The sequence below is a fragment of the Chrysoperla carnea genome, chromosome 2 (genome assembly GCF_905475395.1).
Source record: "Chrysoperla carnea chromosome 2, inChrCarn1.1, whole genome shotgun sequence".
Classification (NCBI taxonomy): Eukaryota; Metazoa; Arthropoda; class Insecta; order Neuroptera; family Chrysopidae; genus Chrysoperla; species Chrysoperla carnea.
The window spans coordinates 89480121-89494827 of record NC_058338.1 but is presented as its reverse complement, the minus strand read 5'-3'; the positions used below and the strand labels follow the sequence as shown (position 1 = coordinate 89494827).

Here is a 14707-nt window from a genome sequence, read left to right as displayed (position 1 = left end):
TTTTAATGTCAAATAAACATTTACATAATAGTTCAAGATCCGAAATAAGGTCGACCTTCACCCATCTGTTTACCGAATGAAAGTTATTTTTTATGAAATGTAAAATATTTACAAATATCCCTGTTGTGGGTTGCCTTAAAAAATATGGTCCAGACAACTTTTAATAAAAATATCAAAACTTGGAAAGCTTGTAAATTTTATTTTGTGACTGATATTTTGTGGACAATCATATAGCACCGTATTTGCAATAAAATTATCTTTATTTATATATGTGAGGCAATGAATTAACAGATGAACGTAATTACTATTCACAACTTGTATAAATGCGAAAATAGTGAACGAAAAGAGGCAGACAGCATAGCTGCTGAATATTATTTATAGCCTACTTTCGAGTAGATCAATATTCGTTAGATATGCAAGTCTGAAAAATTTCAAAAAATTTTACTCTTGATATTTTCACTAAAAGTAGTCTTGACCACATTTTTCTAGGCAACCCATTGCAGGGATATTTGTTAACATTTTATATTTCATAAAAAATAACTGTCATTCGGTAAACAGATGGGTGAAGGACGATCCTAATTGGGATCTTAGACTACAAATTAAAAAACAAAATTATTGTAAATGAAGTAACATTTGAATATTGCCGCCATTAATATAACCACAAAAAATCATCTAAAAAATAAATGTAATTAATAAATTAATTATACTTTCCCAAATAATGAAACCGTGTTTAATGTGATTCCCAAATTAATTAGATTAGTCTCCATGTAAATTATTATCAAATAACGTACAAATGGTGAAAATTTAATTTTTTACCTTCTAAGTATACGCTTTGAAGAACTAATTAATTAAATGAAAACTAATCAGTCCTAAATAATAAAAATATATTCCTTAATCTTCCCAAACGATTTCCAATTGAATAAGAACAGTTTTAAGGCAAAATAAAACTTAACATTTACATAAATTATAAAATAAATTATTCAGTAATATTTGAATATTGGCGCTATACTGCTATATAACAATTAATGGTTCAGGTGTACGGTTAATTAACATAACCTATCAATCAACTAAAAAATAGGTGTAATTAATTAATTATACATTCCCAAACTCTGAAACCGTGTTTATCGTAATTCCCAAATGATTTCCTTTCGAATAACATAAAAATTAAGTGGATTTAATTTCCTACCTGCTAACTATACGCTGAAAAAAGAATTATTAATTACAGGAAAACTAATAATTCCCAAATTCTAAAATTATATTCCCAAATCCTCCCAAACGATTCCCAAATGAATGGAAATAGTTTGAGTGAAAAATAACAATTTTATCTGCTAAGTATACGGAGCTTGAATTCAAGTATTCTTTTCGTTGCCAAAAAAATTTTTCATCCGAATCCTATTGTGTGGTAACCATGAAGGTTTCATGTAATAAACAGTTCCGAATGTAGTTAGAATTTATACCATGAGATGGCAATAGGTTTTTGCGATTGAAGACTCAAGCCAATTCAAAAAAGATTCCTATTATTCAGTATTACTATCATGGAGGCCATGAAGGTTATAAAGAAGGAGAACGATCGCAATAGAAAATATTGTCCCCAATATTTGAAAAAATAAGTGAGAAAATAAACAATCATATGTATCAAAAAATTGCTCCGTGAATACTCTTTCAGATTCCAAAGTTGCTCCAGTTATATAATTAATATGTAATTAAATATTTTAAATTCAAAATTCAAAATTTTACATACACAAGGGGAATGGGGGGAAACATGAAAATATATTACGATAGATTGTAGTTATTATCTATGGTTATAATATTTGTTTTATTTAATTAAATATTAAAAGAAAATAAACAATCATATGTATCAGCGGAAAATATCAAAAAATTGCTCCGTAAATACTCTTTCAGATTCCAAAGTTGCTCCAGCTATATAATTAATATGTAAATTTTAGAGATTTCGTAAAACTTAAAATTAGCGAATCAGAATATTTTTCAACTGTAATTTTGTATGCAGAAAATGGCGCGAATTTTAAGTTTTACGAAAAAAGACTGCAAATTTTACGCAATATGTACCCAGAAATAAATAACCGCATTGACTGCCGAGAAGACATTTCAAGGCTGTGTGAGGGGCTTATGCTTGGCCATGAGTCAATAAATGAAAAAAACGCGAATGTCAATTTTAAATGTGAATGCCACATTAGTTTGGAATTATGGCTTCGATAGTTTAGAAAGAAGTATCTTAAATGAAATAGAAAAAACAAGTTTTTATTGTAAAAACTGTCAAGCACGACGAATGGTGGGACGAACAGTAACGCTTTCCTCTTATTTATGTTTGGACGTAAATCATTTTTACGAAAAAAATTTTTTTTTCTCAAATCAACAAACAGCCGTTACTGAAAAGTAAGTTGCGCGATATCCCTAAAAATTTAAATTTAGTGAATAAAACATATATTTTATCTGGGGTAATTGAGTCCAGTCCGTCCATAATACCTAACGGTTTGGGGCATTATATTGCATATACCCATTCAATATATGATAGATGGATACAAATCAATGATTTGGAACCATCGCCAAAGATTTTACGAACTCAATTACCCAGTGTTAGAATATCTATACTCTTATATGTTTTAGTTTAAATAGAATTCCTTAAAAAATATATATATATTTTTTAAGGAATTCTATTTAAATAAAAATATTTCAATAAACCATTAACGAGATTTCCGAGTAACCAAATTCGGGACTTTTTATCAATAATTTAAGGATAATGATTGGATAAAATTTTTTAAAAATACATAAGGGTGATTAATTTAGAGGTATAGGATTTTAAATTGAAATAAAACAAGGAAAATTCAAATTGATAGTGCAATCTTTTTTATTTTTATGTAACACCATTCACGACATTTATTTTTTCCCTTCCCGCTCCCCCCAGTTTATGACATTCCCCTTGTGAATGACGTCATCACATACCTGTTTGAATTGCAATTATTAATTTTAATTAATTATGCAAAAATAATAGATATTTATAAATCGTTATTGTCATATCTCGAAAGAAATAAACGGGAGCAATTTATTGATAGCAAAAACGTTAGGAAAAACTATCAATTTACTGAGATATTGGAAAATAAAATTTTGTATTTTTAATTGCAAATATTTAATTAATTGATAATTTAATAATTGGAGCAATTTTGGAATCTGATGGAGCATTTAGAGAGCAATTTTTTGATATATGATTCAATAAATTTTATTAATATTCCACGCTAAATATATTATAGTTTGTTCTAGTATGTATCTGTATTCTTTGCTAAAACCATGGATATAGAAATATTAAAATCTAAAACACACGAAATATTATCGTTCTATTTGAATTCCCCGCAAATGAGAGACGCAGCCAATCAAAAATAGGCACATTGATTCCCCCCTGAGTGATACACCCCTTTGTCTAAAGTAGGACTTTATACTACATCCGTACCATGAAGGTTATAAAGCAGGAGAACGATCGCAATAGAAAATATTGTCCCCAATATTTTGAAAAAATAAGTGAGGCGCTGGGATCGCTAAGTTGTATCATTAAATGCGGGCTGTATGTGCGTTAATATACTACTTCTTGATGACAGCGCGGCTGGTGGCTGAAAATGAACTATAAAATCTACATTTTTTCAGGGACAGTTGCGCTAATGCTTTAGTACATAGCGATCTTTCTCCTTCTTTATAACCTTCATGATCCGTACTATAATTACTAGATCCGTGGATTCGGCCCAAAATTTTATCTATTCGGCCCTTTTTGTTCAAACATCCGTTAGGTTATATATTCTATGTTCAAACATTACGAACACAATTAATAAAAGAATGGACGGTAAGTGCTTTTTATTTATTTATAATATTTATTTAAATAATAATATAAACAAAATATAGGTGAAAATGTGAAAAATGAAGAATTCTGTTTAAAATTAGAAATCAAAGAAGAGGTTAATGACGAATTATTATATGAAGTGGATTCGAAAAATAATGAAATATGTGACAATATTAGTGATAATAAGTTACATTCAGAATTAATTTTAAAAGATGAAAGCTATGATGCAATATTTGAAGAAGCTGAAACTGATTTAAATTATCATGAATTGTTAAAGGAAAATTATTTTTGTGATAAAATTTTTACAACTGAAATTGAATTACGTAACCATGAAAAATTACTCAAACATAAATTGTATTCATGTGATGTGTGTGATAAAAAGTTTAAGCAACAACATTATTTAACTGTTCATAAACGAACACATACTGGAGAAAAACCATTTGGTTGTGATATTTGTAATAAAAAATTTATCCTAAAACACCATTTAGTTGGACATAAACGAACACATACTGGAGAAAAACCATTTGGTTGTGATATTTGTAATAAAAAATTTATCCAAAAACACCATTTAGTTCTACATAAACGAACGCATACTGGAGAAAAACCATTTGGTTGTGATATTTGTAATAAAAAATTTATCCAAAAACACCATTTAGTTCTACATAAACGAAGACATACTGGAGAAAAACCATTTTCTTGTGATGTTTGTGAAAACAAATTTAATAGAAAAGACAATTTAGTTGTACATAAACGATTACATACTGGAGAAAAATCATTTAGTTGTGATATTTGTAATAAAAAATTTATCCAAAAACACCAATTAGTTCTACATAAACGATCACATACTGGAGAAAAACCATTTGGTTGTGATATTTGTAATAAAAAATTTATCCAAAAACACCATTTAGTTCTACATAAACGAACACATACTGGAGAAAAACCATTCGGTTGTGATATTTGTAATAAAAAATTTATCCAAAAACACCAGTTAGTTCTACATAAACGATCACATACTGGAGAAGAGATATTTTCGTGTGATGTTTGTGATAAAAAATTTAACCTAAAACACAATTTAGTTCTACATAAACGAAGACATACTGGAGAAAAACCATTTTCTTGTGATGTTTGTGAAAACAAATTTAATAGAAAAGACCATTTAGTTGTACATAAACGATTACATACTGGAGAAAAATCATTTAGTTGTGATATTTGTAATAAAAAATTTATCCAAAAACACCAATTAGTTCTACATAAACGATCACATACTGGAGAAAAACCATTTGGTTGTGATATTTGTAATAAAAAATTTATCCAAAAACACCATTTAGTTGGACATAAACGAACACATACTGGAGAAAAACCATTCGGTTGTGATATTTGTAATAAAAAATTTATCCAAAAACACCAGTTAGTTCTACATAAACGATCACATACTGGAGAAGAGATATTCTCGTGTGATGTTTGTGATAAAAAATTTGTTCACTCACAACTTTTAATTCGACATAAACGAACACATACTGGGGCAAAACCATTTTCATGTTATATTTGTGAAAAAAAATTTAAACACCAATGCGTTTTAGTTGCACATGAACGAATTCATACTGGAGAAAAACCATTCTCCTGTGATGTTTGTGAGAAAAAATTTAACATAAAACAGAATTTAGTTCGACATAAACGATTACATACTACTGGGAAAGAATCATTCTCATGTGACGAATGTGAAAGAAAATTTAACTCAGAACACCATTTAATTAAACATAAACTAAAAATACATACTACAGAAAAACCAGCCCCGTGTGATGGTCATAATAAAACATTTCAGTTTAAGAAGAGTTTAGTAAAACAAAGACTTGTACAATTAAGACCACCAACACCTCCATACGTATGTGAAGATTGTGATCTAATTATTACCAATCAAAATGAATTAAAAGATCATAAACATAAAAATATTGTTATTTTAATAAACAAATAAATATTTATTTATTGAAATTAAAAAAAGTCTTTCTTTTAGAATATCGTTTACTTACCCCCAGCGTACCCGTATTCTATAACTTTTTGACGATGGCGGTTGATATCGTTGTTGGTAGAGGTCGCTCTGTATTTATACTAGGGACAATGGGGGCTAGTGCCAGGGTGGCAAATTTTACAGGGGCGACAAAGTTCAGAGTGTGAAAAATAGTACATTACACACCTAGGGAGCAAAAGTAAGGAATGTCTCAGATCTCATGTTCATTGTTGCATGAGGTGAAGCCTAGGGTGAAAAAAATGTTGGCGGAAAGCGAAAACTTTATTTTGCACTGTGGGCAGAAAGTTGACACTTTCTTCAAGAAGATGAGAAAAAATCTTCACGTTATCGAAAATGCTTTGATAAGTTTAATCGTGTTGAAAATATCTTCAAATTCTAATAAATAAAATTTTTTTTCAATTCAGAACATAATTTTCAAACTGTCAATATTATTGGGTATATTTTTTTTTATAAAGAAATACTGTTGGTCGCTAAATCTATATCCAATTCAGCGGTAGATCTAGAAATGGGAGTTAAACCAGTTGAATATTTGTGTGTGCGGAGAGCTCTAAATTGACATTAGGGTCAAACAGGGTAAAAAATATTGTAAAAGGCTGTGTAAGGGTGAAAACTGGAACGATTACTTTTCTAGGAAACTACATGAGTTACGATTATCTAACTTGAGCAGTGAGACCGGAAATCTTCAAGCTAAAAAATCGATTAGATTAGTTTCTTTGACCGAGTTAATCAATGACGTCAAATCCAAAGACAGTTTAAGCCTATTTAGCAGGCTCAACCACTATCAACAAAGATCTAAGTATTTACACATCACGAATAGAAACGAAAGGCACGTTACTGCCAAGTTCAGGCTGTATGGCTTCAAATGGAACTCTAGAAAGTCGGTGGTGCAAGAGTGTGCGTCAATTGTGCACTGCAGCAGATAGCGTATAACATCTATTAGAGCAGAGATTAATAAAACAAAAGAGAGGGACACGCAAGTGGGTCCCTAGCACTTAGGCCAAGAGTCCTATGTGCCCTCGTTGAGAACGATCTGTCACCCTAAAACGAGGCATCTTCGTATAAGATGCGTTACACAGGTTAGTTAATATTGCATTTTTGAAAAATTATTAACTTCAAATATGTTTTGATTCAGGCATTGCAGAGAGAGCAACATTGACCTCATTATTGGATGTGACGCCAACTCGCACTGCGAGGCGTGGGGCAGCACAGACAATAATGGGAGAGGGCTCGATCTTCTGGAATACCTTACAGAAGAAAACTTGGATTTCCTGAACAGAGGGTCGGAACCGACCTTCGTCACAGCGGTAAGACAAGAAGTTTTAGACCTCACACTTTGCAACAGGAATGTGAGGAGCAGAATCAGAAATTGAAGTTTCTGAGGAACCATCGCTATCAGATCACCGGCTCATTAGGGCCCAATTAACGGAGATCTTGAAAGAAACTGAATGGAGAAGAAATCCCAGACAGACTAACTGGATAGGCTACGTAGAGGATCTTAAATCCCTGCTAACGGACTTTCAGGGTAGGTATGGAACGCCGGAGGATCTTGAAAACACGGACCGTGTGCTCAGAGATGCAATCCAGGCTTCATACGAAGAAAACTGTCCTTTGAAAAAGGTGGGACGCAAGGTCACCATCTGAAATGGAGCAAGGAGTTAGAACACCTGAAGAGAGGGGTGAGAAAGCTTTTTAACAGGGCAAAAAAAGCGAAGACCGAGAGAGCTTGGTCGACCTATAAAGCTAGTCAAAAAGTCTACAGAGACCTTTTGAGGAAAAACCAGAGGGACTCTTGGAGAGATTTTTGTACCAACACGAAATCTATGTCGGACGTAGCGAAGCTGTCAAAAGTTCTCGCCGGGAATAAAACCGAGGGGTTAAGGTTTCTGAAAAAAAGTGATGGTACATACACCTCCTCAGCACAGGAAACCTTACAACTCCTAATAGAGAGAAACTTCCCGGACATCGAATTTGGGATCCCAGCTGAAGCTGAGTTACCGAATCGGAGTAGAAGGAAAAATTGGTCGCTGGCAGCGAAAATTGTAAAACCAGAACTGGTTAAAAGAGCGGTGAATTCTTTCGAAGCCTTTAAAGCACCAGGACCTGATGGAATATATCCGGTGCTTCTGCAGAAAGGCCTGGAAGTCTTCCTCGGGAAATTGACGGGCCTGCTTAGAGGCTGCATCGTGCTAGGCTTCACACCAAGAGAGTGGAAGAGGACTAAGGTTGCCTTCATACCAAAGGTTGGAAAGAAGCGTCGGCCTAAGATGGAGACTGGGACCAGAGCAGCTAATGTGGATTTACACGGCTATCATAATTTCCAGGCTCGGTTATTCTGCCTTGGTCTGGTGGAGTAAAATAGAACAGACAACTGCCGAAAGACAGCTGGAGAGAATCCAGGCTCTCTTTCTGAGAAGTATCTGTGGAGTCAGGAAAAGCACTCCGACAGCTGCCCTTAGAGCTCTGTTGGATGTACCACAGCTTTCTCTGACCATCAAAAGTACAGCAATGAGGTCTGCATACAGACTACACTGTATAGGACAATTGAGAAGATGGAATAGTGACCTGTCCAAACTTTTCAAAGGTAAACTGTTGGCTCTTAAAAACGAACCACAGGACAAAATCAGAACCCTACCGATGGAGGAGCAACTCTACAAGATATGCCTTCCAACGAGAGAGGACTGGAAGGTCAGCGGAGGACCAAAACATGGCCAAATTTGGTTAACAGACGGCTTCAAAACCGCAGAGGTTGTTGGCGCAGGGTTCTGCGGCCCAAGAAGGGCTAATGACACATCCATCAAGTTGGACAGTTACAATACTGTATTCCAGGCGGAGCTGGTAGCCATCATGAGATGTGCTGACTACCTCCAATTGGCCAACTTGAGGGATGATGTGATTAGCATCTGCACAGACAGTCAAGCAGCACTCAAAGCGCTATCAAACTGTACAGTGTCATCGCAACTCGTCAAGGAGACTAGAAACAGTCTAAACAACCTGGCGAGGAACAATAAAGTCAATATTACCTGGATCCCCGGACACTCTGGCTGGAACGGTAATGAGGATGCCATACCAAGAAGGTCTTAACAGATTAGAAGATAATCTGAAAAACCAACAATTAAAGGCATGGACCAGGTACGAGGGAGGGCGAATCGCCAAAAGCCTGTTGGGTGAGGGAAACTCCCTGTATTATAATTAAGCATATCAATGTGCCAGTTACACTCATCAAAATTTCTTAATAATTTCAATAAATTAATTATTGGTATTAAAGGGAATTAATAGTATATTACACATCTAGCGAGCAAAAGTATAGAATGTCTGAGATCTCATGATCCTTGTCGCGCGAGGGGAAGTCGAGGGTGACAAACATTTCCTGTTAATATCTTACTCAATAAGTTTAGTTAATTTTTTGTATACCATGTATATAAATGTATCAAGGTATATTAAGTTTAGTCCCAAGTTTGTAACGCTTAAAAATATTGATGCTACAAACAAAATTTTGCTATACGTGTTCATAAAATCCATTTCCGGTTATCCGTCCGTCTGTCTGTAAACATGATAACTCAAAAACGAAAAGAGAAAAAATGTTTTAATGTAAAAAATGTTTCTTATCATAAAATAAATAACTCTTGTTTGAAACATTTTCTCGTAAAAACACTGCTTACCCGTCAGAGCGCAAATTAGGTTAGAAACATTATATAGTATGTATATACAGGTGACTATTGTTTATACTTTAAATTACGTTACATATATTATGCATGTGTTTTTTTGTTAATCTTTCTTTATTTAGGTCAGGTTAGGCTGTTATATTGGCTGTCCATGTAGGACAACTGTGGTAACAGCAACAACCTTCGACTATGAATACACTTTGTATTCATATCTTTCTTAATTACTTTTTCGCTATGGTTAGTCAACCATACTCTAGAACTTTCTTTGAATGTCTCGATATTATGGTTGTTTCTGTCACACACATAAACGGCCTGCTTTACTTTATTCGAGAACATATATTCATCCTTTTTATATATATGTTCGATTGTTTTCAAATCAGCGATTTTACATTTATTCCAGATATTTCTAGCATCTCTTTTCTTTCGATACAACATACTATATAAAGCAGAGCAGGCAACGCTTTTAGTCAGTACAATAAATAAGTTCATTTTAATCAAGTTAACAATCAAAAATAGTGCAAGCTCTTGTGGATCAATTATTGTAGTGAAATTTTTTAAACGTCAATAAAACAAATAGTTTTTTTTTGTGATATAAATTGTTCACTACAAATTGGTGACCCCGACTACTACAAGCGCAACAATTAAAGCTGCAACAATCCGAATCGAATAACGACAACAATGCCTGACGACGAAAACAATCAGGCTGAGTTAAATAATGCGTCAGCAAATTTACCACAACATAACGAAACAGAACCGAACGTCCTGACCAAAACTTCCGTCAAAATTCCAATGTTTTGGGACAAAAACCTCAAAATCTGGTTCAGGCAAGTAGAGGCAACTTTTTTCACGGCCGGCGTTACAACCGACTTGACCAAGTTCAACTACATCGTCGCCGCCATCGACGGATCGGTTTTCGAGCGCATACAGGATTTTTTCGACAACGAACCACTGACAAACAAGTACGAAACCCTCAAGCAAAGATTGATCAATGAGTTTTCGGATTCAGACAACAAACGAGTGAGAACGCTTCTTACTGAACTGGAGCTGGGTGATCAAAAACCCACGGTACTCCTACGACGAATGCGTGCCCTAGTAGATGCCAACATCAGCGACGAATTCCTCAAACCAATGTTCCTCAACAGACTTCCAAGTTCAGCTAAACAAATTCTATCCATCAGCTCAGACAGCCTAAATAAGATCGCCGAAATGGCGGACAAACTACTCGACGCCGCACCAGTCAATTACAAGCAGCTCAGAGGTCACAGGCGATTTACGACGTCGACAGCAAATACACGAGTTGACAGCTAAGATTCGACGGTTAAACCGGTTATGCTACTACCACAGACCTTTCAGAAGAAAAGCCCGAAAATGCCAATCACCATGTTGCTTTACGGGTCAAGTACAGCAATCGAAAACGAGAAAGCCAGTCACTAGAGGCGACCAGTGACCCAGGCCTCAAACCTCAACGTCGCCTATTTATTTTCGATCGATCAACCGCTTACAATTTCCTGATTGACACAGGAGCAGACATCAGCGTGCTACCAGCCAAAAACAAAGTCTACAATGCTCCAGCCGAATTCAAGCTATACACAGCAAATGGAACAACAATCAACACATACGGCGAACAGACCTTACAGATGGATTTGGGTCTTCGCCGAACATTTAAATGGACTTTTACAGTTGCAAACGTCGACGCTCTAATCATCGGTGCTGACTTTCTCTCCTTCCACAATCTCATGGTCGACATCAAAAATCGTAGACTTGTCGATTCAACAACAGCTTTGAACACAAAACTACGCAGCCAAACTCGGGCCATCACCTCAGCCATTTCAACTATTGATCGCAACCATCGATATGCAGTTCTTCTGCAAAAATATCCCAGCATAACTAAACCGGCAAATTTCGCGAATCGCGCAGTAAGCGAAAGCGTTTTTCACTTCATCGACACCCGTGGCACACCTGTTACGACTAGACCCAGACGTCTTGCCCCTGACAAGTTAAAAATGGCACAAAAAAAATTCCAAACGATGATGGAACTGGGAATATGTCGCCCTTCAAAAAGTCAATGGGCTAGCGCACTCCATATGGTCCAGAAAAAGGATGGAACTTGGAGAACTACCGGCGACTACCGAGCATTGAATGCCAAAACAATACCCGATCGATATCCAATCCCACATATTTACGATTTTACGAACTTCCTACACGGCAAAACCATATTTTCAAAAATAGACCTCGTCAGAGCATATCATAATATTCCCGTCAATTCCGACGATGTTCCGAAAACAGCTATTACGACACCCTTCGGTTTGTTTGAGTTCACCGTTATGCCATTCGGACTCCGCAACGCTGGACAATCCTTTCAGCGTTATATACATGAATGTTTACGCGGCTTAAATTTCGTCTTTACTTATATCGACGACTTCCTGGTCGCCAGCGATAACGAAGAACAACACATGGAGCATCTCGACGCATTATTCCAACGTCTAAACGAGCACAAAATTTCAATTAACATCGCTAAGAGTGATTTCGGGAAAAGTGAAGTTTCATTCCTCGGTTTCCTAGTATCACGGAGGCTATAAAGAAGGAGAACGATCGCTACGCGCTAATGCATTAGCGCGCCTGTGCCTGAAAGTTTGTAAAATTTATAGTTCATTTTTCAGCCACCAGCCGCGCTGTCGTCGGTAAGTAGTATCTGGGAAGTTAGCTGTTTATGAGTACAAGTAGATGAAGTTAATACCATTCAAATTTATAAAGTAGTATAGATAAATTTATAAAGTAGAAAAGATAATTTATAATTTATTCATTAGTAAATAATAATAATAATTTCTTTATTTGCTTCTATTTTTTTCCTTTGAATGATATTATATACACGTATATTAAACGTTGATAGATCATTTGAAATTAGCGCACAACAGCCCACTTTTAATGTGACAACTTAGCGATCCCAGCGCTACACTTATTTTGTCCATAATTTGGGGACAATATTTTCTATAGCGATCGTTCTCCTTCTTTATAACCTCCATGATTACTATGGTTACTGGTTTTTGTCATGGTTACTGTTTTCAAACATTTTTAAATTGGTTCAAATCCTTATTTATTTGTTATTACTGATCTCGTTTTAGCCGATCCATTGAAAAATAGGCCTTTTCATCGATTTGATATTGTTTCGGACAGTTGTCAAAAAATTATTCTAGTAAAGAAAAGAAATATCTTTTTTGTAAATGAATAGGTCTATTGTCAAGTTTACTGATATAAATTACTGATCTTGTTTCAGCCGATCCATTTGAAAATTGTCAAACTATTTCAAGGAAAAATATTTTCATTCAATGGTACTATGATTACTGTTTTTAAATTGGTTCAAATCTTTCCCTATTTCTTTTTGATCTCGTATCAACAAAATTAGTATATGCAGTTGTAAATAATGGCTGAAACCATTCCATTGCATTTGATTCAAAAATAACAAACAAACAAAATAACAAACATTAAAAATTAACAGCATGTCAAATAATTTATTCTCTCCTCCGGGTGGAAAGTGTCAACTTTCGTCTCGTGTGCTAAACGAAATTGCCGCTTTCCGCCTCGGTCGACCAGAAAAATAGTATACACACCACGGGTGCAAAAAAATAATATTTCAGATTTCATGACAATGAACATGAGATCTGAGACGTTTCGTAATTTTGCTCCCTATATGTGTAATGTATTACTTTCCCCCCACTTTTTGACATTTCAAAATATATTTTTAGTAGGTATTTCCGAAAAAATTTTTTTTATAAATATTTATATTTTAGTCTAAATTTTTTATAGTTTGAAATACGCAAACTTTGATCATTATAAAAATAAAGATCTAAAATGGCCGTCATGCCATGACTTACTTTCTTTTTCTGTTCGATATAACTAGGGACGCGAACCCACATAGCAAGGACGTGAAACTCGAGTGGAGGGGGTTACCAGGAAAGAAGGTGTCTATCTGGGTGAGGTCTAGACCTCGGTCGTTGCGTACTTTGTACTGTCAGACTGTTTTTTGTTTTCAATCAATTGGAAGTGAAAACAGTTTCAACTGAGTAAACATCGCTGTCTCCCTCGTTCGAGAGAAATACAGCCTAATACGCAGTACAAAGTACACAAAGAACGATGCCTAGACCCTATCCAGATAAGCGCCGTAAATTCAGACACGGGCGCTTATAGGACGACTTAGGAATTACACGCCCTTATTAAATAGGTTCGTGACTAGGGATCTTGGAACACATATTAAATTGGGTTAAATTTAACATGTTGAAATAGTTTAAAATATTTTTATTAAAACAAATTTTTTAATAATATACATCCAATCACTTAGAGCTTAATTTAAAATAAAGAATTAAATTCATAAAACAGCTTAATTAACTATTCTAACATGAAGTAATGAAGAGTTTTTTTTATAATTTACAGGGAAACATAATATTATCTTGCGTTTAATTATAATAAACGTTTCTCGAAATATTGTATAAACCGATTACACGAAACATGTATAGTATAAGGAATAAAAATTTGTAAAAAAGGCACTTAGGTTTACAACGGTAGGAAAAAAGTAAAAATATCGGAAAAGGTAATAGTCCAAACGTCGATTCCATATGAATGTTCTACAAAATATCATTAGATTTTTTATTGAATTTCTATCAGAATTTGATCAATTTTTTGAAAATTTCTTGACTGACACCAGTTAAGTTTCCGAAAACGCAAACGAAACGAAATTATTTTATAAGGTGCCATCTTAAAAACACATTTTTTAGCAATTATGCTAATATCGATTATAATAATTTTCGAAGGCACTTAATTTTGAAATAATCAAATTATTTTGATTAAAATTGGATGTTTGACTGTTTTTAATTGTTTGTACTTAAAAAACAAACAAAAAAATGTCACATATCCAAATTGTGAAGTCCTAGTCTATATACAAGATTGATTAAAATTAATTTGACGAATGAGGATCCCCGATTGTCAAACTCGATCACAGCAGTATCACTGCTGGCTCTTATTGGCGTAAACTTTTAAATAATATTTGTCGGCAACATGAATAAAAATGATGTAAAAAATTTGCAACAAATTTTTACATACAGTTTGATTATGTAAACGTTCGAATACCCAAAAAATAAAACAAAAAACTTTTTAAAGTACAAACTTTTAATCCACTGAAAA

The 14707-nt window shown here is 34.3% G+C and overlaps 1 protein-coding gene across 1 annotated transcript; it reads left to right on the top strand.

Moving 5' to 3' along the window:
- Positions 1 to 3786: 3786 nt before the first annotated feature.
- LOC123293029 (gastrula zinc finger protein XlCGF57.1-like) lies at positions 3787 to 5777 on the top strand (the record flags this gene model as incomplete). The annotated part of the gene is made up of 2 exons (XM_044873745.1): positions 3787 to 3847; positions 3907 to 5777. Coding segments are annotated over exons 1-2 (1878 nt in total), but the record flags the coding sequence as incomplete, so codon positions are not given.
- Between the last annotated feature and the right edge of the window lie 8930 nt (positions 5778 to 14707).